Below are 27,210 nucleotides of genomic sequence, written 5' to 3'. Positions count from 1 at the left end.
TCTCCTGAAGAAGGCATCTGGCAAACCCAGGCAGATGGGTGGGGTACAAATAACAAAATTATTACAAAGTACTATATCCCGCAAGGCAGCAGAGGTTTAGGATCAGAGCAGGGTAATAATAGTGCTTTTTTCTGAGGGTACTCAAGGATACGCAATACTAGCACTCCCAAAAGCATGGGAGTACCAGCACCTTTTTTTAAAAAAGCACTGGATATAAACAAATATATACCATCAACAATAATAGTAATAATAATCATAATAATCATAACGGCACTCTCTTCATCTCTAAAGCTCCGGTCCTCCATGTATGCACTGAACTCGGCGGGACTTGCATCCGAATCAATAGGCTTGGGAGAAAAAACAAAACAAATTCCTTCCAGTAGCACCTTAAAGACCAACTAAGTCAGTTCTTGGTATGAGCTTTCGTGTGCATGCACACTTCTTCAGATACCATGCACACGAAAGCTCATACCAAGAACTGACTTAGTTGGTCTTTAAGGTGCTACTGGAAGGAATTTGTTTTGTTTTGACTATGGCAGACCAACACGGCTACCTATCTGTAACTAGGCTTGGGAGGATGGGGATAATTTGCTTTTGGCTCGCTTCGGAGAGACTGCCTCTCCTCCAGCCTAGGCCTCGCCAGGCTCCGCTCCTCCTTTTCCTCTCCAGCCCTTCCCTTAGGAAGGCTTCCCCCTGCCCCTTGCACGAGGCCTCGCGGAGCAAGGCAGGCCCTGCAGGAGGAGGAGGAGGAGGCGGCGCCGGCGCCGGGGAGGAGCCAGCGACGCCGCCGGCCCGGGAGCAGCGCAGAGCGCGCGCGACAAGCCGAGAGACGGAGGGAGCTTCCCCGAGGCGCGCCTGTTCCCGAGTGAGTAGCGGCGGAGGTCGGGGCGTCATAAAATGGCGGGAAGACACCGCCGGGAGGGCTGCCCAGGGGACGGCTGCGCCGCGGTTGTTGCACCTGGCTTCCTCGTCGCGGCGGCGGCGAAGGGGAGGAGGGAGGAAGACCGGAACGCCCGGGCTTCTTACAAAGGAGGGGGGGGGGGAGATGCAGCCCGGACTCCTGGGTTCCTGTTCAGGAGAGGAGCATCAGCAGGATATGTAAACTGGCAGGACGCCTGGGTCCCTTTTCAGGAGAGGAGGCAGGCAGGACGCCTGGGTCCCTTTTCAGGAGAGGAGGCAGGGTCCCTTTTCAGGAGAGGAGGCAGGCAGGACGCCTGGGTCCCTTTTCAGGAGAGGAGGCAGGGTCCCTTTTCAGGAGAGGAGGCAGGCAGGACGCCTGGGTCCCTTTTCAGGAGAAGAGGCAGGCAGGACGCCTGGGTCCCTTTTCAGGAGAGGAGGCAGGGTCCCTTTTCAGGAGAGGAGGCAGGCAGGACGCCTGGGTCCCTTTTCAAGAGAGGAGGCAGGGTCCCTTTTCAGGAGAGGAGGCAGGCAGGACGCCTGGGTCCCTTTTCAGGAGAAGAGGCAGGCAGGACGCCTGGGTCCCTTTTCAGGAGAGGAGGCAGGGTCCCTTTTCAGGAGAGGAGGCAGGCAGGACGCCTGGGTCCCTTTTCAGGAGAGGAGGCAGGGTCCCTTTTCAGGAGGGAAAGGAGAGTGAAAACAGGACACCTGGTGTGTGTGTGTTTAGAAATTTGTCAGGATGCCTGGCTTCTTATTAAGGGAGTAATCAGGATGTGTCCAAAGAGCCATACTGGATCATTCGACATTGGGCAGCTACCACATAAATATTACACGGTCGTCCTTCTCTCGGGAACGGGGGTTAAAGAGTGAATGGCGGTTAAAGAGTGATCCTCTCGGCTATTGCAGTACAGTACATGCTAATGGGTAACATGGGCATACTTTTCTGTGTTAGCGATCTCATGGTACAGAGACTGGATATTGGACTTTGTTTTATTTCGAGTTTTTTTGTTTTTGCAGGCGCATGTGAATTATGTCATTAAGACTGCAATCCTAATTACACTTACCGGGAAATTAGTCCCACTGAGCAAAACATGCTTGGGATTAGAGTGCAAAATACCTAAAGTTCTCTGTGTGTGTTGGCTTTGAAGGATGGATGATTTCCAGAATTACCTGTTTTTTGTTTTAATGTGTGTGCTGCCAGGATTCTTGGATCCTTCTGTAGTTTCTGTAGGAAGATGGAATTCCTGGTATTATGTGTGACAGTTTGAAGCATAGCCAGGACCTCTGTTTTTTGGTGGGGTTATTCCCCTGAAAGGTGGAGGAAAGCATGTGTTGAAGAAGGGTCCCTGTGCTGTTTTCGTTTTTTAAATTCAGTAGGATGATTCTGCCAGCCCATTGGGGTATCCAAGTAATAGCCTCTCTGTGTTGTGGCTCTATGGCTTTTCCCTTCTGAAGGTAGTAGTGTTTGGAAATGAAGGTGAAGAGCATCCTTATTTAGATTGAAGGGTGGGGAGGAATTTTTTAATAGGGTTTCTTGTTTGGTCTTTTGCTGGTTCCGGCACAATGTGTTTTCATCCCTGCCAGTAATCCACCCACGATCCAGGGCTGCAAATACTGTTCTACTGTATATATCTTTCACTTTCTGTTCTGTAATTGTGTGGTGCCCTTCTGCTGTTAGTGAAATAATCAACATGTGCACCAACTTTAACCAAATCAGGTCCTCCTGGATTATAACCTATGGCAACCATGTCACTTTTGGTTCTTGGAATTTGGTTTAGCTAGCTCAGAACGCAGTGGATGTAGCCTACCTTGATTTCAGCAAGGCATTTGACAAGGTGCCCCATGATATTCTTGTAAAGAAGCTGGTAAAATGCGGTCTTGACTATGCTACCACTCAGTGGATTTGTAACTAGCTGACTGACCGAACCCAAAGGGTGCTCATCAATGGTTCCTCTTCATCCTGGAGAAGAGTGACTAGTGGGGTGCCACAAGGTTCTGTCTTGGGCCCGGTCTTATTCAACATCTTTATCAACGACTTGGATGATGGACTCAAGGGCATCCTGATCAAATTTGCAGATGACACCAAACTGGGAGGGGTGGCTAACACCCCAGAGGACAGGATCACACTTCAAAACGACCTTGACAGATTAGAGAACTGGGCCAAAACAAACAAGATGAATTTTAATAGGGAGAAATGTAAAGTATTGCACTTGGGCAAAAAAAATGAGAGGCACAAATACAAGATGGGTGACACCTGGCTTGAGAGCAGTACATGTGAAAAGGATCTAGGAGTCTTGGTTGACCACAAACTTGACATGAGCCAACAGTGTGACGCGGCAGCTAAAAAAGCCAATGCAATTCTGGGCTGCATCAATAGGAGTATTGCATCTAGATCAAGGGAAGTAATAGTGCCACTGTATTCTGCTCTGGTCAGACCTCACCTGGAGTACTGTGTCCAGTTCTGGGCACCACAGTTCAAGAAGGACACTGACAAACTGGAACGTGTCCAGAGGAGGGCAACCAAAATGGTCAAAGATGCCTTATGAAGAACGGCTAAGGGAGCTGGGCATGTTTAGCCTGGAGAAGAGGAGGTTAAGGGGTGATATGATAGCCATGTTCAAATATATAAAAGGATGTCACATAGAGGAGGGAGAAAGGTTGTTTTCTGCTGCTCCAGAGAAGCGGACACGGATCGATGGTTCCAAACTACAAGAAAAAAGATTCCACCTAAACATTAGGAAGAACTTCCTGACAGTAAGAGCTGTTTGACAGTGGAATTTGCTGCCAAGGAGTGTGGTGGAGTCTCCTTCTTTGGAGGTCTTTAAGCAGAGGCTTGACAACCATATGTCAGGAGTGCTCTGATGGTGTTTCCTGCTTGGCAGGGGGTTGGACTCGATGGCCCTTGTGGTCTCTTCCAACTCTATGATTCTATGATTCTATGAGATGCATTGTTTCGTATAAGCAGAAGTCCAGTGCCAGTCAGTCTGCTTTGCACATGGTCACATATTTCCACAGGGGGAACTGCTGTCAAAAAAGACCGCTTCTAATCAAGAAACAGACCAAGATATTTTGAGGCCTGTGGCAGCCTGGGGTGTGAATTGTAATAAGCCAAATAACTGATAATTTGATGGCCTTGTTCTCACAGTGGCCAACCAGATACCTATGGGAACCCTGCAAGGACATAAGCACAACAACACTTTCTTTTTACTTGTGCTCACTAGCAACAACTGTTCAGAGGCATCCTGCTTTCAACACTGGACGCTTTTATGCAGCCTTCAGGGCTAGCTGGTATCCATGGATAGCCTTATTCCCTGTGTGAAAAGCAGATGCATCATGTTGTTGGTTGTGCTCACACTTTCCATGGAGACAGCAATAGAAAGTATTAATTAGGTTAGTGGGTTCCGTTGCTCTTAGGTAGCCCCGCCATCAGAATTTGGAGGGTATGTCCTGATGAAGGGTTAAGGGGTATATTAAAGAAATGCTGACAAGAATGGAAAGCTGGTCTTTGGGAACCAGGTGAGTAGCAAAAGCTTTCAGAGGTAAGAAAAAACTGTGTCGTAATGCAGGAATCTCAGCTAGATCATATGTGACATTTTCCTGCAGTCCAGTTCAAGATACTGGTACTTTCCTTCTAAGCTGTAAATGTTCTTGGTCAGGCATGGGCAAACTCGGCCCTCCAGATGTTTTGGGACTACAATTCCCATCATCCCTGACCACTGGTCCTGTTAGCTAGGGATGATGGGAGTTGTAGTCCCAAAAACATCTGGAGGGCTGAGTTTGCCCATGCCTGTTCTAGGTCCTGCTTAACTAAGGGGGCTCCCTCTGTCTTTGTCTTCATTAGCCAAATTATCAGCTTTGCAGCCCTGCTTACTCTGTAGTAGGATATTCATGGATTCATAGAATTGCAGAGTTGGAAGGGACCTCCAGGGACATCTAGTTCAAGCCTTTGAAATGCAGGAATCTCAACTAGATCATACATGACAGGTGGCCATCCAACCTCTGCTTAAAATCCCCCAAGGACGGAGAGTCCACCACCTCCAGAGGGAGACCGTTCCACTGTCAGACAGCTCTTACTGTCAGAAAGCTCTTCCTGATGTTTAGTCAAAATCTCCTTTCTTGTACTTGAATCCATTGGTTTGGGTCCCAGCTTCCAGGGCAGGAAAAAAAACCAAGCTTGCTCCATCCTTCATGTGACAGCCCTTAGATATTTGAAGGTGGTTAGCACATGTCCTCTCAGTCTCCTCTTTTTCAGGCTAAACGTACCCAACTCCTTCAACCATTCCTCATAAGGCCTGGTTTCCAGACCCTTGATCATCTTGGTCGCCTTCCTCTTCACATGTTCCAGTTTGTCAGTATCCTTCTTAAATTATGCTGCCCAGAACTGGACACAATACTCCCAAGTGTGGTCTGACCAAGGCAGAATAGAGCAAGACTATTGACTTCCCTTGATCGAGACACTAGACTTCTCTTGATGCAGCCTAGAATAGCATTAGCTTATTTTTGCTAATCTATCACACTGCTGACTCATGTTAAGCTTGTGCCCATATATGTTGTGATGGACAGATACCTGCTGCATTAGATAGCAGGTGGATTTTCTATTTAGCCACCAAATTAGTTCTACCTATTTATATATTTGGGTAATCAAAGCGGCATCCTCCAGCTGGACTACAGCTTGCATCATCCCTGATCATTGTCCAAGCTGACATGGGCTGTTGGAAGTTAGAGTCCAAAGACATCTGGAAGGCACCATGTTGGCTTAGCCGTGGTGGATGGCAATGGCTAGTAAATCAGACCCCATCGCATTTGGGAGGTGCAAGGCACCGTCCACAAAACACTGCAGCTTCTCATCCTCCGTTCATGAGAGAGAGTCTTCAGATGGTCTGCATCAGGGGTTGGCAAACTATGGTCTGCGGGCTGGATAAGGCCTGAGAGGGTTGTTAAACCGGCCCCTGGCTGGCTTAACAACCCCCTTAGGCCGTATCCAGGAAGTATCCAAGAAGCTCAGGCGTATCAGGCCGTATCCAGGAAGTTCCTGCAGCCAATAGGAAGCCACAGACGCCGCCTCCCCCCCCCCCCCGCTATGGCTCCAAAAGCCAGCGGGGAAAGAGTGGCGGGTTTTTTTCGCATGCACACGGGTGCACACGCTCCCGCGAGTGTGCCCACCCCACGCGCTCCTGCGTACGGGTGATCTGGCCTGACAGCGGAAAAGTTTGCTGACCCCTGGTCTACATAGTAGTATCATGATGCAAATGCCAGCATATGGCCTGAGTCTGTGGAATTCTGAACATTTCAAGCTTTCCCTGTTTTGGTGGGTAGATGGGAATGCGACTTTTGTTTTTAAAGAACCCTTGTGGAACAGGGTAAGACCCACAAGACTGTACACGTTTAAGTTGGAAGTAAGTCCCGGGTAAGTATAGGATTGCACTGAAGTTAATGAACATAGAATACAGTGGTACCTTGGGTTACATACGCTTCAGGTTACATACGCTTCAGGTTACAGACTCTGCTAACCCAGAAATAGTACCTTGGGTTAAGAACTTTGCTTCAGGATGAGAACAGAAATCGTGCTCCGGCAGCGTGGTGGCAGTGGGAGGCCCCATTAGCTAAAGTGGTGCTTCAGATTAAGAACAGTTTCAGATTAAGAACAGTTTCAGGTTAAGAACAGACCTCCAGAACGAATTACAGTGGTGCCTCGCAAGACGAAAATAATCCGTTCCGCGAGTCTCTTCGTCTAGCGTTTTTTTCGTCTTGCGAAGCATCCTTATTAGCGGCTTAGCGGATTAGCGCTATTAGCGGCTTAACGGCTTAGAAAAAGGGGGGGGGACTCGCAAGACTCGCAAGACGTTTTTGTCTTGCAAAGCAAGCCCATAGGGAAAATCGTCTTGCAAAGCGCCTCGAAAAACGGAAAACCCTTTCGTCTAGCGGGTTTTTCGTCTTGTGAGGCATTCGTCTTGCAGGGCACCACTGTAAGTACTTAACCCAAGGTACCACAGTAATAGAATCTTCAGCTTGGAAGGGACCCAAGGGTCATCTAGTCCAACCCCCTGCAATGCAGGAATCTCAGCTAAAGCATCCTGCAGGGTTAGGGAGGTATATAAATTCTAATAATCGTCCTCCTCCATGTCTAAGCTAGGTTCCTTACTTTCAGTAATGAGTAAAACTTAGCTGAATACCACTCGAGTAATATGTGAACCCTGCCCACATACTCAGTAGGACAGGGCAATATATCGATATAACCTGTTCAAAGTCCATATTGTGATGTCAGTTTCATAGTTTTTGACATAGCAACATATTGTGAATTTTGTGGGTGTGGGTGTACACTATGAAAAAAAATCACAATGTGGGAAAAACCATGAAGCCAGCCAGTGCCTCTACATAGCTCCATCCTTATTTCAGACATTGTGATATATCAGTATATCGCGATGTTTAGCTGGTGATAATATCATAAAGTTGAAAACCAGCCCTAATTGATGTTCAGCCTCAGACAGAAGGGAGAAAACCATGCAGGGAAAGTAGATACCCTTCCAGCTGTTTGTGAAAACACCAATGCAGCCCATTAGTCTGAAACGGGATGAGATTGTAGTACAGTAGTTATCACCACAATGGGGTTAGGTAAACAAATCAAGGGCATTTGCTTAAAAATAATCAATACTAGAGTACAGTGGAACCTCGACTTACATCCGCCTCTTCTCGCAGATGTTCCAAGTTGCGACCGCGACAAACCCAGAAGTAAACACTGGATTTGCCGCGATTCGCACATGTGCAGAAGCGGCTTCTGCCATCTGCGCATATGCACAAGTGGCTGCCACCTCTACACATGCACAGAAGTGCGCAGCCACCGAATGCGCACACGCACAATGGCGCCTCTACTAGCGTTTGGTTTTGCCCAGCGGACAGGCCTCCGGAACGGATTATAATCATAAGTAGAGGCTGTACTGTAGTGCTAAATAGCCAAGTGGTGGGTCATTGAAAAACTTGCATTTAAAGACCGCTCATTAAATGGTATCATTTTGTTGCTGTATTTTAATTGCTTTCTGACTTCTTATGCTGCCTAGGTTCCTTTGTAAATCTAATCTCTCTGAACATTTTCCTTTCCTTTCCTTTTTAAAAACAAAAATGCTCATGCCCAATTCTTTACATGTTTCAGACAGGGAGAGATTCAGCAGAAATGCCGCTGTAGTTCTCCTTGGAGCTAGGACACATATTCCATCTGTTACATATATAAAATATCTTGGTGCCAGAGGCAGGGATCTTAGTATAATGGGATGCAATTGTCATTCTGCAAACAGCTTGAAAGACTGACAGCATGGAGTTGTGTGAGGAAAATTACAGCCTCTTTTTTAGTTAATTTTTTTTTAAAGCCCTTTCAAATTCCAATTTTTGTATTGTCTGTAAAATCTTCAAGGTTTTAAAAAGCCAAGGTACCTCTGAGTGGGATGCGGGTGGCGCTGTGGGTTAAACCACAGAGCCTAGGGCTTGCCGATCAGAAGGTCGGCGGGGTGAGCTCCCGTTGCTCAGTCCCAGCTCCTGCCAACCTAGCAGTTCAAAAGCACATCCAAGTGCAAGTAGATAAATAGGTACCGCTCCGGCGGGAAGGTAAACAGCGTTTCCGTGCGCTGCTCTGGTTCACCAGAAGCGGCTTCGTCATGCTGGCCACATGACCCGGAAGCTGTACACCGGCTCCCTCGGCCAATAAAGCGAGATGAGCACCGCAACCCCAGAGTCGTCCGCGACTGGACCTAATGGTCAGGGGTCCCTTTACCTTTACCTCTGAGTAGTTGTTCACACGGGTAGAACATCAGCCAGTTGCAATAATTTGGGAGCAGCCCACACACACAGTGTTAGGACACATGACTTTTTCTTAGGCTCAGCCTCTGGTGCCACCAGTTAAAAGGATCTTAGGTAAAAGACTGTGAGCTGGATGTTGCTGAACTGCAACTCTCAGAGGTTGATGATACAGCTGTAGCTGTGCTATACCCGGAAGGCCACAGGTTCCCTACCCCTGGGCTGGGTGGACCAGTGGTTTGACTCAGTATAATGCTGTGCTCTATCTCTGTAACTATCAGAACTGATCACTCTAATTCTGTTTTCATTCTTTTTTATCCTGTCGAAAGGTTTTGCAGCGGCGTGTGAATCATTAGCTGACATTTACACAAGCTGGGCCTTGTGTAATGAAAACCACATAGGTATCACTTTAGGGGATCGTTGCATAGGCATAACACCATTGCTAAGCTTACCCATGTATCCTCCAACCTTTCCCTTTGAAAACAAAGCGAAGCACCAGCTCAGATTTCTAGACGCGAGCTTAAAATTATTTAGTCGACAGCTGGTCAGGATTGACCAGCCGTATTTCCATCTTCCAGGACTCATCTTCCCTCCTTCCTTTTAGGGTTGGGTATAGGTACGCTGGTTGCTTTGGAGAGCAGTAGGGCTTTTCCCCCCATGGCAATTTCCATGCTTGCAGTTTTCTCCGTGCACCTCTACAGCGTCCTGTGTCCAGGGTGGGATACTTGCTTGGCAAGCATGTAATGCCAGATTCAGGCTGCTCACAATCTACATGCTCTCTCTCTCCCCCCCCCCCCAATTTCAGGCCATCTGTGCATTGCAAATAGCTGGTCCTCCATACGCTGTCATGCACAAAAGCACACAGTTCGTCTGCCCCCCCCAGCTGATCTGCGTAGATCTGTGGGGTCATCGTTCTCTCGCATCAGATAATCAATCCGATGATCACGAAGAGGACATTTTGTACCCCTAGCACTGTGCTTGATTTACATTTCTCGCCCCTCACCCGCTGCCATCAAAACTGGTGGACCCCTTGGGAAGCAGGAGAAACATTTGATCCTGGGGCAGGAAGTCAGTGACCCCCCCATCCCGTTTTGTGGCTTTGTTTTCAGGATTGCTCTTAGGGGTAGTAAAAAAAACAAAGAAGTAGTAGATATTCATCCTGTTCACTGAGCAAAGTGAGCACAACTTTCTGAAAATAGTAAAATAAAAACAGTACTACTACTAATAATAACAAGCCATTTCTATAGAACAGGCATGTCCAACACACAAGAGACTGTGATCTACTCCCAGTATAAAATTTCTGGAAGTGATCTACCCATGAAGGGGGTGGGAAGCCAAAGTTGTTTCACCTTTTTTTAGGGGGGACCAAGCCAAGGTTGTTGAGCTTTTTTTAGGGAGAGAGGGGAAAGATGAAAGTTCTTGACCTTTTGGGGGAACAGAGCCGCGGCCGGGGGCTTTCACTCGCAGACTTGCTTATCACCAACGCCGATTGAGAGGGAGCCCAAGATCGTCCGGGGATCAACCTGTTCATCGCGGTCGACAGGTTGGACATCCCTGCTATAGAACATATAACATCTGGTCATCAGCATTTTAAAAAATCAGCCTGGTTGAAGAGCTGTGCAGGTTGGTGGGGCGACCGAAGGTGGTGCCATGGTCAGAGCAGGAAAAATTATCTCTAGTTGCAATTAAAAAATAAATAAAACAGGATCCAGCATCAACATCTATGAAGCCAAACCTGGACATGGGTAGGGAAAGATGTCAAATAATGTTTTAGGTGCCACAGCGTTGCTTTTTGAGGCACCTGAGATCTTTCCAGCCACGCTTGGGACTCTCACTTTGCTTCTGTGTTTTGTGCATGCCATAATATTTCCCTAGTTTGCACTAGCTTCTCTGTTCGTGCTCTTCTGCTCTGGAAATTGCCATCCTGTTATTTCTTGCAAGGAAACGTAGAGGACAATGGCTGAGCCTCCTATGGTTGCCCCCAGAAAGCTTACACGCTCGGACGCATGAAATAAATCAGGGTGCGTGTTTTGTGGTTCCATCGAAATACAGCCCTACAGTTTCCAGGCTAAAGTTGTTTGGCGGAGTCAGCTTGTTTTAAAAAAGAAAAGGTGATGTTCTAACTGCATGCAATAGTCTGTCGCTGTGCATAACTTTGTTCCTTCCTTGAAGTGTTAACGTTTTCTAACCAGATTTCTAGATTGTTAGCGGTCCTGGAAACCTACACCAAATCAATGAGGCATCTGCTGTCTGCGCCTCCTTTTTGCCCGTGCAAAGGATGGGAAGAGGCTTGCCTGAACTAATTGCTTTGATAAATTATTCATTCTGGTGCTACGCAGCAGGCTGGCGATCAAATGCTGTCTCTTTCGCCTGCGGAGGAGACAAGAAGATGTAAATCTTCCTTCCCCTGCAAAGAGCAGTGATTTAGGCATCTTTTAAGGCCTGCGGGGGTCAATAAAGGGAATGGAAATTGGTCACAAAAGCTGAGCTGGTTGATGCCGACTGACTTACTGCTCTTCCTTTCTCAAAGCAAGAGATGGACATCCATTGGGTGTCACTGCGCTTCGAAGAATAGAGAAAAATGCCCGCAACATCTGACTGTGGTTAATTTCCAATGGGATAGTTATTTATCTCCGCCTCTTGCCCGCAGTAAACTTTCACCTGCAGTGAATTCATAAAAAACTTTCAGTTTTGTTTCCCACGGTTGATGGTTTCACCATAAGCTGTGTTCTGAGAAAACGTTGTTTAGTCGTTTAGTCGTGCCCGACTCTTCGTGACCCCATGGACCAGAGAACGCCAGGCACTCCTGTCTTCCACTGCCTCCCACATTTTGGTCAAACTCATGTTGGTAGCTTCGAGAACACTGTCCAACCATCTCGTCCTCTGTCATCCCCTTCTCCTTGTGCCCTCCATCTTTCCCAACATCAGGGTCTTTTCCAGGGAGTCTTCTCCTCATGAGATGGCCAAAGTATTGGAGCCTCAGCTTCAGGATCTGTCTTTCCAGTGAGCACTCAGGGCTGATTTCCTTCAGAATGGAGAGGTTTGATCTTCTTGCAGTCCATGGGACTCTCAAGAGTCTCCTCCAGCACCATAATTCAAAAGCGATCAGCCTTTTTTATGGTCCACTTCTCACTTCCATACATCACTACCGGGAAAACCATGGCTTTAACTATACGGAACTATACGGACCTCAGAAAACATGGCTTTGGATAACAAGCTTGCTTAAACCTTAAACCTTCAAGTTGTTTCCTCCTTCTACCCGCTTCTCAACGTGAGGTCTTAGTGGGAAAAAGAGGAATAATAGATTCTTACAGGTACTGGTAGACTTTAAAGACAAGGTGCTTGGATTATGGTGGGCGAAGATGGAGATCTCTCTGTGAAATCCATTAGCTCCACACCCTCATGTTTGCTCCCCCTTTAGCTTTCTAAAAATCAGTTGCTGTCAGGTCTGAAGGTATGGATGCAGCTGGGAGCCCCTCTCTGTACATACCAGGTGATCTCATGATATGCAACCTTGCATGGTCCGGGTTCTCAATCACACAGGGTTGGGAGTCCGTGTGTTGCTTAAGCCTCAGAGCTCTTGTAAGCAACTGAGGAACCAAGGCATCTGCACTTCTCTGGTCAACAGACTGGAGAACTCATTTCCCAAATCTAGAGGAGAGTCTGGCTGTGACAAAGTAATCAAGGAGTTGACATCAGTCAGTTGCCTTCACTACACAGTTGTACCTTGGTTGACAAACGCCTTACGACTCGAAACGTTTTGGCTCCCGAACGCTGCAAACCCGGAAGTGATTGTTCCGATTTGTGAGCGTTCTTTGGAACCCAGACGTCCGACATGGTTTCCGCAGGTTCTGATTGGCTGCAGGACCGTCCAGCAGCCAATCAGAAGTCGCGCTTTGGTTTCCGAACGTTTTGGAAGTCAAATGGACTTCCGGAACGGATTCCGTTCAACTTCCAAGGTACAACTGTACTACTGAAAACCTTTTTCTTTAGGCAAGCCTACCAAGCCTAGATAGGATATAAAAACAGCCAACCACTTAGAGGTTTTATTTATGGTGAGGTGGTATATATGTTTTGTTAAATAAATAAAATAAACATTTTCTGATGTTGACACAACTTCTGCGTGTTTTCAGTCCTACGTAGGTACGACCAATGGCATGGTCCGATTTGAATATGTCACACAGATTGTGGGCAAAGCTACTGCGCCGGAATGCTATTTTGTGATGTTAGTTTTAGCTTGGGGTGGCTTAGCCCCGGCCTGATCTGGAGACCCCCCTTCCAAACATTTATTTTCTGGTCTTCCCTGGCACCCCCAATATGGGTGGCAGCAAAAAAAAGGGGGGGGGTTAAAAGTAGATACAGTTCTGTGATGAGGATGCAAATCACCAGTCGTCAGATCAATTGTTTGATGAGTAGAGAGGGGCCAATTACTTTTCTCTTAACTGATTCACACAGGTTCTCTAGAGGAGAGTGTATTGTGTGTGTTTTGTATGTGCTCCTCTGGCTGAAAATGGTCAACTTGTCCCTATTTTAGCTGCTTCCATTTTCTCTTTCTCTCTCTCTCTTGCCCCCCCCCCCAAACCTATCTGCCTATGAAAGAATGGTGAGCCAGTTATTTCAAAGCTGGAAAGAAATATTGTTCCAACTAACGAGATGGATTTTTGCAGAGGGCGGCAGCAGCACTCCTATTTTCAGCCAAGCCTTGCATTGTTTTGTTTTGTTTTTACTGTGGAGAGTTCGTGCTTGCATGTGGAAATGTGGGTCGCCGTTTGGACCGGTTTGTAGTTAGCCGTTCCTGTGAGATCACAGACCTTGCAAAGAAGCTGAGAGCAATTGTATTGGAAGCTACATTCTTCCACAGCACTTGCAAGGATCCCAGTTTGCCGTCCATTGAAGCTGAAGAGCAAATGCTTTTCCGGTTCTGAGCTCCCCATAGTTACGAAAGGCTCCAAGGACAAAACCGTGGTATTGTTGTGGTGTGTTTTTTTAAATCTTTGCTGCATGACTAGAGAGTAGGAAGAGATCAGACTGAAAAAAATGTTTTTAATGCCAATTCGGTGGGAGTGGACTATCAACTTGCCCCAAATACAAAGCCTGGGCTGTGTGTTAAGATCAGCAAAGGAGGCCCTCATGGTTGTTCCACCACCCTCTGCAACTGTGTGGGTAGGTGGTTTAGCAAGTGGGCATTCTCTGTGGCAGCCCCTAAGTTGTGGAAGGCCCCCTTCCCATGGCAGCAGCGGGAGGCCCCATTAGCTAAAGTTAAGAACTTTATTCGTTCCAGAGGTCCGTTCTTAACCTGAAACTGTTCTTAACGTGAGGTACCACTTTAGCTAATGGGGCCTCCCGCTGCTGCCGCGCCACCGGCACACGATTTCCGTTCTCATTCTGAGGTAAAGTTCTTAACCCAGCGTACTATTTCTGGGTTAGCGGAGTCTGTAACCTGAAGCGTCTGTAACCTGAAGCGTCTGTAACCCAGGGTACCACTGTACAGCTTTTGGAGAATGCTGAAGACTTTATCCTGGCCTCTGACCCCTGAGATGTGTGTTTTCAGCACCCCACCCTGTTACTGTGAACATAATTTATGTTTTAACTTTTTAATTCTCCTTTCTTAATGGTTGTAATCGGCCCTGGGTCCTGCTGGCGAAGTCTGGGTGGTAATAAATAATAAAAGTTTTTGAAGCTTATTGGCTAATGGTTATGTGTTGTTTTGTGTCTAGCCCATGACTGTGGCTATTGCTGTTTGATTTTCAGTGTTGGCTCATTTCCAGTTTCCTTACTTTGATGAGCTCCTGTACAAGACACACATGGATAAATGGCAAACCCTCCCCCATCCTGGAACCTTTCAGATGTTGCTGGACTTACATAATAATAATTTTATTATTTATACCCTGTCCATTTGGCTGGGATGCCTCACTTCAATCCCTGACCATTGTCCGTGCTGGCTGGGCATGATGGTTGTTGTAGTCCAAAACATCTAGATCAGGGTTTCCCAAACATGGGTCTCCAACTGGTTTTGGACTACAATTCCCATCATCCCTGACCCCCTGGTCCTGCTAGCTAGGGATGGTGGGAGTTGTAGTCCAAAAACAGCTGGAGACCCAAGCTTGGGGCAGGTGGATTTTGAGGTACATCCATGTCATTGATTCACATGTCCAGAGCGAAGGATTCCCTTGGCATATGTTTGTATAGGGCAACCTTTGAAAACCGTCTCCTTTCTCCCAGATAAAATATGCGGACCATTTTTTAAAAGTGTGGATCACCTTCAGAGACCAAGTGCTCATTATTTTAACTCAGGCGGCTGCGTAATGATTATCTTTTCCCCCCCTGCGAGGCTCAGCGGCTCTCTACACCTGCAAAGGATGCAAGAAGGTCAGTGGCGGGAAGGTAATTTTTTTTTGCAGGTGATTGTACTTGAGTTTCTTTGTAGCTGGAATCAGAGGCGCAGGCAAAGAGCCTGCCTTTTGAAGGGGTAGAAACACCGCTCTCTTGTTCTTGCTTTTCTCCATCTTGAAAGTGCTCACAATCTGCTCTGCTTTTTTCCTCTCTCCCACCCCCACCAGGGAGGAATAAGCCGTGAATTGCATAAACTTTCAAAAGACTTCCAATAAATCCAGGCTCGCGCAGCTCGCGCATTGGAACAGATGGATAATGGAGACTGGGGATATATAGTAAGTATGCCGGCTGGGCTGTGGGGGCATGGTAAATTCTCCCAGGGGTTCTGTGTGTGTCTGCTGTGCACATGTGTTTAAATCTGCCCTCCTGTGCTCCTTTACAGCTGGCCCCATGCAAATGCTCCATTTCTTCCAGTAGTAATACCCTGTATGTGTTGTTGGCTACAGACCTACAGCCAAATATTTGGCCGGTAGATTTCCTCTGTCAGCTGCAGGCAGGGGTGGAGAACCTTCTTCCAGCCCGAAGATCACATTCATTGGAGGCTTTTAAGCAGTGTTAGGAACTCAGATAATATAAGCTAGGCGCCAAATGGCTCCTTAAAGCAAGAATAAAGGGAAAGCACCCCTGACAGTTAAGTCCAGTCGCAGACGACTCTGGGGTTGCAGCGCTCATCTCGCTTTACAGGCTGAAGGAGCTGGCGTTTGTCCGCAGACAGTTTTTCCAGGTCATGTGGCCAGCATGACTAAGCCGCTTCTGGTGCAACGGAACACCGAAACCAGAGCAGCGCATGGAAACACCGTTTACCTTCCCACCGGAGCAGTACCTATTTATGTACTTGCAGTTTTTGGCGTGCTTTCAAACTGTTAGGTTGGCAGGAACTGGGACCGAGCAACGGGAGCTCACGCTGTCGCGGGGATTCGAACCGCCAACCTTCTGATTGGCAAGCCGAAGAGGCTCAGTGGTTTAGACCACAGCACCACCTGCGTCCCACTAAAAAGCAAAATTACAGCTGCCCAAATGTAATGCTTTGTTGGCATTTTGGGTAAGACTGCTCTAAAGTCTTATTTTTCAAAGGATGAACTGACTGTGATTGATCATCAGTTAAACATCTGACTAGTTCAGATGACAACCTTGAACTGCAGGTTAAGAGCTTTGAGAACTTAAAGAACTTCCAAGGCTGCTTATAAGTAACATTTACATTTCAAAACAAAACATGTTATATTACATAATGTTATATTATATTATATAATGTTATATTAAGTCATTAAGTCATCAGGGTCTTTCACACAGGGCAGTTAGTGGTAGGTAGAAAGATCCTGGTTTGTGCAGGGGGTGGGCAGGATACTGCAAACCCCAGGTGTCCTTTGCCTACATCCTAGAGACTATATTCATATCTGAGAAAGTTCTCACCTCTTCCTCTTTTCCTTTGAAAGAATGGGCAGTATCCATCAATAGCTCCTAATGCACAAGAACAGCTGAAATCCCACTTAATAAGGCCTGCACAGGTGAATTTCCTAATGCCAAGCATCCTTTTCTAAAAACCATCCCGCAGGCACGGACGAATTAGATGAGCATCTCACCTTGACTCAAAAGAACTCTATGTCCTGCTAGTTCGCTCATGAATCTGCCCCTGCATGATGCCACCTGGCCCAGAAGTGAATCTGCCTTGTTGTTTTTTTTCCAGTGCAGTAGTCAATAAGTCATTGATGTTTGCAGCCAGAAAGTTTTATCTCCAGCTTCAGTATAATATTTTAAAGGACCCTTATTTTGCTATTTCTATTGACTCGTCCTGGGGGGCGTCTCTGGGCAAATCACGCATTTCTCCTAATTGGCTCTTCATTTCAGCAGTTCATTTGTTATGTCGCTCTTTTATTTCGACCTAAAAGAGATCCTTACTCAAGTCTGATGCCACTGGTCTCTTGGCATTGGTTTCTTTTTTGTTCAGCTGAGCTATTTCTAGTATATGTTGAATGTGCATAGAGTAAGGAGAGGCATTGTGCTTGAATTCAGACTCTGTAGCCTGCTGGGCTACACTGTAAAGGCTAAGCAGGTTCCCTCCCTTCCAGACACACTGTCACAAAAAAAATCTCCAAAAGAGTTGTGCAGCATTGTGGACAAAGGCACACGGGGTGCCTAAGTGAGCTCATTCTTGGGTGAAATTGGCCGCATGGAGCCATTTAGTGCAGCCTCCAGGGGGGTATCATAATTATATAAAGCCCAGTGGGGTTAATAGTAGACCAGTTGAAATGAATGAGCCTAAGCTAGCCATGGCCATGGATTTCAATGGCTCTGCTCTGAGTAGAGCTAACATTGGGTGCAAAACAATGTGGCGTGTGTGCCAGGAGTGCCACAGGGAACAGTGGTTTGAGACTGACCCTGGGGTGCAAGTACCTTTTTCGCACCTCTTACTTTTTGCAGCTTTGTAAATTAAGGATAAAGAGGCAGTCACGCCTCCTTTCACCTGGTTGCCCACCTCCCTCTCCTCTTTGGACAAGAGGTGGAGACACTTGTGCACAGGGGTGACGGCACAGTAGAATAACTGCATGAGCAGCAGGGTCTGCACTGTGATCTCAAAAGGAAATGGCAGGTCAGGTGAGAACAGGACGCAGAGCCAGGGCATTGCGGGATGAGTCAGATGCTGCGCCACTGATAGGTGGCTGCATTCGGTCACCCGTCGGCAATTGTTCCTCGGCCCAAGAGAGCAGCTAATTATATGGCTAGATGAATGCTTCCCAGAGGATGGTACAGTTGTGTTCCAGATGGAATTGAAAGGCAATTATCAGGGGAGGAATCCAGTTGATGCCTTTGGGCTCAGACAAGGGGCTTTTGATTCAAGCGATGCCTCTGCTAAGAGGACAGACAATTTTTTTTTGGGGGGGGTTGTCCTCTCTCCCCTGCTCCCTCCTTGTGCCACCTGAAAATTGAGCTAGGGACCCTCCAGAACAGGGCGGCAGGTGGCAAGAGGGAGAGCTGTGGGCATAGCTGTCAACTGTCCCTTGTTTGGTGGGAAACTCCCTTATCCCAGCGCCGTGTCCCGCTGCTGTCCCTTATTGATGTTGTCCCTTAAATTTCCCGGGTTTCAAAGGAAGCAGCTCCTCTCCCTCCCTCCCTGCCGGCCAGGGAGGAGAGAGGCTGCAACTGTGTTGCTTGGCTGCGTTACTCACCCAATAAGGAGTCTAAGAACGATTGGGCTCGCATGCCTTGTACCGATCAAATCGGTTGCGTTGTCTGGGGACTCGCCTTTGTTCAGCGCTTCCCAGCGGAGAGGTGACAGTGGTTTTCCTTGTTGCATCCCCTTTGCCGGGTTGCTGTGCTGTGGGAACGACCGCTTGAGGCTTTATTTGGCTGCTGGCTGGGCTTTCTGCTTTTGGCTCGGAGGGGCTCAGAAGCTGAACATACCTGTGCTCAGAAAATCCCTTATTTTGGCTTCTGATCCCTTATTTTCAAGGCTGCTGGTCCCTTATTTTCAAATCTGTAAGTTGACAGCTATGGCTGCAGGTGGAAGGGCAAATCAGGAAAACTCCTCTCCGTTTCTGTTCTTCTGGATCACAAACCCTTCCATGAGCGCAAGTTGGGCTCTACCCTAATTAACTTTGGATAATAATGCCCCATGCTAAGTCATAAAGGGGGAAAGTGCAGTTCTTATTGCTTGTTTGTACAAGCAGTGGTTTTTTAAATGGTCATTTAAGGTACTTACAGGATATTCATATGTTGGCTTGTGAGAGCTCTGAAACTTTTCCTCTCCCCTTCCGCAGATGACTGAGCCGGTCACTCTGAATGTGGGTGGACATTTGTACACGACGTCGCTCACCACGCTCACGAGGTACCCCGATTCCATGCTGGGAGCCATGTTCCGGGGAGGCTTCCCCACCGCCAGGGACTCCCAGGGCAACTATTTCATTGACCGGGACGGGCCGCTTTTCCGGTACGTCCTCAACTTTTTACGGACGTCAGAGCTGACTCTGCCTTTGGACTTCAAGGAATTCGACCTGCTTCGTAAAGAAGCGGACTTCTACCAGATCGAACCTTTGATACAGTGTCTTAACGAGCCCAAACCTCTGTATCCCGTGGATACCTTTGAGGAAGTGGTGGAGCTCTCCAGCACCCGCAAGCTCTCGAAATATTCCAACCCGGTGGCGGTGATCATAACGCAGCTGACCATCACGACCAAGGTCCACTTGTTGCTGGAAGGGATCTCCAACTATTTCACCAAGTGGAACAAGCATATGATGGACACGAGGGACTGCCAAGTTTCTTTCACGTTTGGGCCCTGCGATTACCACCAAGAAGTCTCCCTTCGGGTCCACCTGATGGAGTACATCACAAAGCAAGGCTTCACCATCCGAAACACCAGGGTCCACCACATGAGCGAACGAGCCAATGAAAATACGGTGGAACATAACTGGACTTTCTGTAGACTGGCACAGAAAACGGATGACTGATTTCGCCCCTTCTTTCCCCCTTTGTTTACTGTCCAGAAGCTATGTAGCAGCTTCTCAGAACAAGGTATTAAGAGACTGGAGACTGGCTTCCACTTAAAGCAACATTAGAGAAAATCTCTGCATCTCTCTTTCTCCATATATACATAGATATATATATATATTTGTTTTAAATATTTATTATGGATTCCTAAGGACCGGAGAATGGGCATGCTCCGGCCTCTAATCTCCCGTCACGTCGTGAGGAAATGTTTGCATGTGCCTGCTCATTCCATCAAAGAAACTTTTATTTTTTTATTTTCGTAAAGGATGAAGCAAGAGGGCATCTTTGGAAGGACTGTGAAATAATTACATTTAGGACATGTTTTCCGTGTTGTTCACACAGTACAATGTAAAGTGCTAAAAATCGTCTCCTGGTTTTTAACCTGTGTTTAATCCGTCTAGTGCTATTACAAACCACTCCAGAGGCTCCAGTCCAGTGTGAATTAACTCATGGAGTAAGCTACACCAAAACGAATAAGAAACAGAGAAGTTTGTGTAGAAGAAGTTCTCTCTGGGCTGTACCCAGATTTGTTAAAGTGCAGCTGGGAAGAGGAAAAGCTACCATCATGTAATCTAACCTAGTTTTCATAAACTGGTAAACAAGCAGTATTAAAAATAATTGAGGTACCATCAGGCTTCTTCTGCCCCTGGTTTTATTGTCAGCAGTACAGCATTTTACAGTTATGAGAACTCTTTCTTTCTATGCATTATTAAACAAGCAACCAAATATTACCTATGGCGATAAAAATACAGTTAGAAGTATTTCCATTGGATTTGGAATGAAATAATAATAATAATAATCCCCGTGGCAGAACCTTTTTTTAAATGCCTGGTGCAGTATTATTCCCAGGTGTAATGCTTGCCAGCAAGAAGCTAATAAAAAAAATGGAAATTACAGATTTGGGGTTTGTTTGTTTGTTTTTTTGCTCTCTCAAAATTATTCCAAGGTGCATAGGAGTAAAAGAAAATGAAGAAAGAAAACTTTTTAGAATCACTGGTTGGAATTTTCTAAGCAACCAAAATAATGACAGTGCTGCAATGAACTTTGTCAGGATTTAGGGATCTATATTAAACATGGCAGCTGGGCTGGGCGAGAGGAATATAATTGTGAAGAATTGCATCTTCCCGTAGAATAAAGAAGGCCAGCTGGCACGCTGCAGGCCAGATCTAGCCCTTGAAACAATTTGATCTGGTCCTACCAAATGCTTTTTGAATGGGGTTAAAAAGCAAAACTTGCTTTACAATTTCGCTTGTTAAGGGGAAGAAGTAGCGAGTCTGCACGTATGTTTCATATGCATTTTATTGTATTGCTGTTCCATTTGCATTGTGGAGATGCACAAACGCCACTGCTGATCTCCCGTCATTCGGGGATCTTTCAGGAAGCCTTCTTACCCCTCCCTGGCCTATGACGTCATACCATCTGAGCGCTTGTGTTCTGCGTCTGCTTAGCGCTAATAGATGCCAGGACACCCTCTGCTCTTCCAGCCTCCAGATGGGCACTCGGGACAACAGAGGGTTCTCTTAAGAACACAGGAGCCGACCTTCTCTGCCATTAAAACAAACAAAAAGCTTGTTTCTCATGGATGCAGATAAACGGTATTTAGAAATGTACAATGGCAGCAGTCTCTCTCGCTTTGTGTTTGTGCATGGGGCTTGTAGTAACACAGATATAACCGGATTTCCCTTATACAATGAAATACATGAGGCCAAGAAACACGAGAGAAACAGTATTATAAATATTACAACGTAAGATGCCTTTAAGGTCATGTTTTAGAGCTTGCACAAAAGCAGTTCTGGAACACGGCATTCGGGTGTGGGTGTGTTTGTGTGCGTGTGCGTACCTATTCATTCAATAATTGTTGCAACCTTGCTTGCGAACGACCTGAAGGGTTTTTTAATTAAAAAGTCATTAAGTCTTGCTTTTGCTTCTTTAGTGATGTCAGAGGGAGGGAGGTTTCTGCCTCAGGCAGATAAAGGAGGCTTGTGCCAGCATGTTTTCCCCTACAGTGTTTGCTTATTTATTTTTTGCTCAGTTAAAGACCAAAAAAAGAGAGAAATCTAAGCGGCCCTTATGAAAGCAGTAAAAGCACAAAAAAGTTCAATCAAGTTTGCTAAAAAATTCGGGAAAGTTTAGGAATAGGAGGGTTTTTAAAATTGGTTATGTTCTCAGCTGTTTTCAACATTGTGTTCAAGTGTTGTAACCCATCCTGGAACCTAAGAAGAAGAGTTTGGATTTGATATCCCGCTTTATCACTACCCGAAGGAGTCTCAAAGCGGCTAACATTCTCCTTTCCCTTCCTCCCCCACAACAAACACTCTGTGAGGTGAGTGGGGCTGAGAGACTTCAGAGAAGTGTGACTAGCCCAAGGTCACCCAGCAGCTGCATGTGGAAGAGCGGAGACGCGAACCCGGTTCCCCAAATTACGAGTCTATCGCTCTTAACCACTACACCACACTGGCTCTCTAGAGTGAAGGGTGGGTGATAAATGACAATGGGCGGTATGTAGGGAGGTCTTGGGCTGCCCAGACAACAAGACCACCCTCTCGTCCTCACTGATGTGGTCCAAAGGAAAGCAGAGCAATACATTTGGCACCAGCTTGGATGCAGGAGTTGCTGGAATAGTGGCAGAGGGTTGTTAATGTATTTCGCTACTAAAGTCAAATAGCTCGCTTGTCCCTCTGCTTTGCAACAGCTGCCTGGTTACTACAAATTTTTTTTTTTTTTAAATAATATTTATTAAGAATTTCCAATTATAACAATATAAAAAAAAACAACACATCCAAATTTAAGATCTTATTTTCCATAACATCTTTCCAGGACTTCCCCTCCCCTCCCCCTCTTGTATTCCAATTCTTACAAATAAATTCAGCAATTTATTATCCCAAATTTTAACCTTATTATCATTAGCCCAATTTAAAAATATTTTCCCATCTCCTAAGATCGACCTATTCCCTTCCGCGCGTTCCCCCCTTTAATATACATAATAGATTAAAATATAATAAAATAAAATATGATTTTGATTTTACAGCCTTTGGATTCCAAATCCCTCCCCCTTTTCCTGGTTGCGTTTCCCGTATTGATCAACATCTGATGTCTTCCTGGAGTTCCCACATTTATTTAAACCATAGTCCTTTACCAGTCTTCTTTAATTTTAAATGTCCAATCTTGGAAGGAGTCTATCTCAAAAAGGCCCATTTTTTCCATCCAGATTTTTATATACTTGGGAGTAAAACTCCAATTTTATTTCTTAAACCTTTCAAATCTGGATTTCCCAAATGTTCCCACTTCCAACTTTGTCCAATTCTTATTATTCTTGTTGTTCTTGTTAGTCTCTCTCCTCTTTCTTTTCCTGTTTTCCTGCACAAATGTTCTAATTCCAAAAGCTTCTAAATTCCACTGCAGAGGCTCTGTTATTCAGGAACGAAACATGATGCCAAGTCCCTTCCATTTTCAATAGATAAGTCTATTGTCTACTTTAGTGTGTAAACCTCTGTAGTCAAAATAATGTTCCATTTCTGCAGTTTCCCAGGAGATAAAAAGTTCTGTCAAATTCGATGCCAACAACTTGTAATATCCCTCGGCTCCTCTAGGTGGATTATAGTAACTCAGTTCCCTTCCAGATCACGTCCACCAGTCAAAGTAACTTTATTATTCCTTGTTTTAAACATTTTGTATCCAATTTGTAACAAATATAACCTGCAAAGTCCTCGTAACAAAGTTCTCATTGTTGTTCTTCTGCTTTGACAGCTCTTTGACAGCTGTCAAAACCTCTCCTTGTCATCTCCCGGCGCTCTCACTAAAACGCTCCCAGGTTCCGGGGGGGGGGGGGGGTTGCTTTTTGAATAAATTCCACTTTTCTCCTCCAGCTCAATCTTATAATTTTCCATCGCGAAATTTCATAACTTTATCAAAATAAGGTTGCGCTCAATCTTAGATGTTAAGTCCTTTACTTTAGCTCCTCTACAACAGGGGGGGGGGGCTGACTTCCTTTTTATGCCTCCCCCGCTCATTCCGAATTCTTTAAAAAATTTCTCGCCTTTTTTAATCCAAGTTCCGATTACTCACGGGTTATGCTTTTAAGTCCAAATTTCCAATGGAAGAAGTCAGCGCTCTCCGTCGAATGGCATGCGGCTTCGCTCGGCAGGGGAAGCGGAGGACTCAAAGCACCACCACCCCCCGTCACCCGTTCCGCAGCCTTTAAAAAGGCTCCTTCGCGGGTCGGGGGGGGGTTCAAAAGGTGCCAGCCGAGTCACCATGTCCATGGGTTTTAGCGCCCGTGGTTTTTAAGGGTCCCCGCGTCGCCGGCGCGGCAGGACCCAGCCCCTACCGAGCAGATTCCCTCCGGAGCTCGGAGGGAGTCCGCCATTCGGCGATGGCGCCAACCCGGAAGTCCCTGGTTACTACAAATAGGCTCATTAATTTTGTGAGACGACTTCGATAAGTAAGAGGCTGTTTCAGTGGACCTGTATTAGTTGGCCGTTTTACCAAACTCTCCCAAATAAAATAATCCCAGAAGATAGAATGCAAGAAGGGGGAATGTGGAATTTGAAGACAACGGAGGCCTGCAAAATTTAACTCAAGACTAAAAACATTTCTAAACATCAAGCAGAGGGCCTGCCAGCTTCATCCAAGGTTCGCTTGATTCTTTCCTCAAACCCTTTCCAGTATTTCAATCCAGTTAGAAGTAGATTTGGAGGCTCCAGCACCAATAAATTCTGCACCCCTCCCCAAAAGCTGTTCTCTCCTCATATATGTCTCCATTGACAAACCCACAACACTGATCATTTCAATAAGACAACATAGCATCACATGTTTTTATTTGCAATGGCTAGAATTGTTCAACGTACGAATAGCAGAATCTAAAAAAAATTAAGTGGCGCCATTTAAAAATAGAACATTGTGTGGGGAAGATAGACCCATCACCTCTTGGATTCCAAAGGAAACTATACAAGGGCAAACAGCTTCACTTGCAAATGACACTTTCTTTTTGTTTAAAGTACTCATCTCTATGATGCCATGGAGCTACATCGATGTAGTGCATTAATGAGCTACAGATACAGCACAGTGACTTAAGTGTGAGGAAACAAATCCTCTTTTCAACTTGTAGCTCGATTACAAACTCATTAGGTGGCCTTTGTCAAGCTCCTTCGGCTTCACCTCAGCTTGAGGGTATTTTTATTCTGTGCCTTTCCTCCCTGACTTCAGGACTCCATGGTTCTTTGCCTTCCACCCCCTTTGCACTTTATCCTAACAAAAAAAAATGAAGCAGCTTAGGATGAGGGAAGGTGACAGCTCAAGGACCAACAAATGAGCGTCATGGCTGAGTGTAGATTTGAATCCAAGACTCCTCAGTCCTAGTTTTCACGTTCTAACCACAGTCGCACATGCAGCCTCTTTCTCTTAAATTTTAACGCCAGCAGAGGATTTTTTCCATTCCTTTACTGCGCTCTTTTAATTTATTCACAAGATCATTATTTATTGCTCTTTGTTCCTCAGCCTTACATCTTCTTGTAGAAGCTCAAAGTGCTGCACAATAATCATAAAAATAAAATATGCATAAAACCATAAAACCCTTATCAGCAATGAAATACAATTCAACAGACGGCGATACCTAGACTGCTGAACTCCAGTCCAGTCTGTACTAAATTATGTTCTAAGTTTTCAAGAATGATAACAGCCGGGGGGGGGGGAGGAGCCAGCTTTCCACCAGGATGGAATTCCACAACCAGGGAGACACCACCGAGAAGTCTCTGCTTTGCATCATGGCCCCACGGCCCACGTCTCTCTAAGGGACTACAAGCACAGCTTCACCATCTCAAAGCCTGAACTGACAGAAACTGAGGAAGGCACTTGGTTTAAGTACTTGAGTATCAAGCCACTTGGGGTTTTGTACCGAACCCTTGAATCGGGCGCAGTTAGCTCATAGGCAGCCCGTGCAGTGCTTTAAGGATTGGTGAAACACGAGCCCCTCTTGCTGCCCCATGTGTTTACCTGGCAGCAGCAGTAACGTGAGCTTTTGCACAGTCTTCAAGGTAAGTCCCACATGGTGTGCATTGTAGTAGTCTATCACTAAAAAAGGGGGGGTGAGATACATATGTATCCCCTGTGTCCTCCAAGGAGCTTCACAGGGCATACATAGCTTTCCTCACATTTTATCCTCATAACAATTCATTGTGGTAGGTTAGCAGAGGTGCCCATGGATGAAGCCATTGTTCCTTTTATAGGCAGGGGATGAACTTGCATCCCTTCCCCACTTCGAAGCACCTGAATTGCAATTTATTTGCTTAAAAGTGCTCTTCCTAAATTGCACCCTCTCGCAAGCTGATTAAATGGAAGCAACGCAGGTTGAACTCGGTCATTAGCTTAATTTCAGCTTCGTGTGCTTCTGCCAGCCTGGTGCCTGTGTGAAATTAATTTAAAACACCTATACCCCTGTCTGTCCTGCGCAGGATCTTTAATTTAGTGCAAGCTCTGTCACCACAGCGAGTTATTAAATTAGAGGTTGCGAGGTGGGTTTGAGAGACCTACAATTACATCCTAAGGCTCTGGTGGTTCTTAAAGGCATCTTGCCGAGTTTCTTTTTTTTTTACAGGTTAGGCACTTGGAGAATAGGTACGTTTCCCTGAGAGTATTAAAAACAAGAATCATCATTACGGACCATTCCATGCCTCTGCTTACATTAGTGCAGGCGAATTTCCACGCAGGACACGTGTGTTAGAAAAGGGGGCGGAATCATTTTAGGTTGGCTCCAGTTGCAGCCAGTCCTAGGTGGGCAAGCATGCCCCGCTGCCAGTCACCTGGAAATCGTATGACCAAGTGGATCTGACCTGGCTGAAATGGTGCAGCTTGCATTCCGCTCCAGATTTACATTGCAAACCCTGCTTGCAAAAGGAACAACTGGGAGACCCAATCTAATGTTCCCAGTTGCTCCTTTGCAGCCGTGGCTTTACCTGAGGTCATATGACATCAAGTGAGTGACAGGTGGGTGTGGCCAGGCCCTGAGAAGAGCCATAGCAATCCCTTCTGCCATCACCAGAATTCTGCCATCAATAAAGTTGCTATAGGGAAGAAGAAGAGTTTGGATTTGATATCCCGCTTTATCACTACCCGAAGGAGTCTCAAAGCGGCTAACAATCTCCCTTCCCTTCCTCCCCCACAACAAACACTCTGTGAGGTGAGTGGGGCTGAGAGACTTCAAAGAAATGTGACTAGCCCAAGGTCACCCAGCAGCTGCATGTGGAGGAGCGGAGACGCGAACCCGGTTCACCAGATTACGAGTCCACTGCTCTTAACCACTACACCACACCGACTCTCTAGGGGGTTCTGTATAACTGTCACCCCCTTGGTCCTGGTCCGGATCCTAAAGCAAGGGAGGGAATTGTGACGCTCCTCCTAGTTCTGGTCAGCATGACCACTGATCAAGGATAATGGGAGCTGTAATTCAGCTGTATCTGCAGGGCCACAGGTTCCCTAATCCCAGCCCGAAAACGGCTGGTGGATTGATCTCATGGCAGTAATTCCGGTGGACTGAGCTGGCACATACATGTCAGCAAGGGCTGCTGTGAACAGCGAAATAAAATAAAACTTGGCTTATTTGGTGAAGTTAAAAGGCATCTCCCCACCGCCAAAGCAAATTGTTCAGATTCGCTGGCT

At 46.2% G+C, this 27,210-nt stretch overlaps 1 protein-coding gene across 2 annotated transcripts; it reads left to right on the top strand.

Moving 5' to 3' along the window:
• Positions 1 to 763: 763 nt before the first annotated feature.
• Positions 764 to 21,474, top strand: KCTD6 (potassium channel tetramerization domain containing 6). 2 transcript variants are annotated; one of them, XM_081853958.1, is made up of 4 exons: positions 784 to 865; positions 14,905 to 15,051; positions 15,243 to 15,350; positions 18,831 to 21,474. In XM_081853958.1, exons 3-4 carry the CDS (start codon positions 15,324 to 15,326, stop codon positions 19,515 to 19,517), a joined length of 714 nt encoding a protein of 237 aa, XP_081710084.1. In that variant the 5' UTR covers positions 784 to 865; positions 14,905 to 15,051; positions 15,243 to 15,323; the 3' UTR covers positions 19,518 to 21,474. The 2 variants fall into 2 exon arrangements, with proteins under 2 accessions (XP_081710083.1, XP_081710084.1); XM_081853957.1 differs by lacking the exon at positions 14,905 to 15,051 and having other exon boundaries at positions 764 to 865.
• Positions 21,475 to 27,210: the final 5,736 nt, after the last annotated feature.

The sequence above is a fragment of the Podarcis erhardii genome, assembly GCF_964252035.2.
Source record: "Podarcis erhardii genome assembly, chromosome: 2".
Classification (NCBI taxonomy): Eukaryota; Metazoa; Chordata; class Lepidosauria; order Squamata; family Lacertidae; genus Podarcis; species Podarcis erhardii.
The sequence above is the reverse complement of the archived record's forward strand: the minus strand, read 5'-3'. Positions and strand labels throughout refer to the sequence as shown.

What these genes read in the sequence shown, in the direction of transcription:
- KCTD6 (XM_081853957.1), top strand. Translation starts at nt 15,324, where the DNA reads ATGGATAATGGAGACTGGGGATATATA. An exon ending in ATGGAGACTGGGGATATATA is followed by an intron (nt 15,351 to 18,830) that starts GTAAGTATGCCG and finishes CCCCTTCCGCAG; the next exon opens with ATGACTGAGCCGGTCACTCT.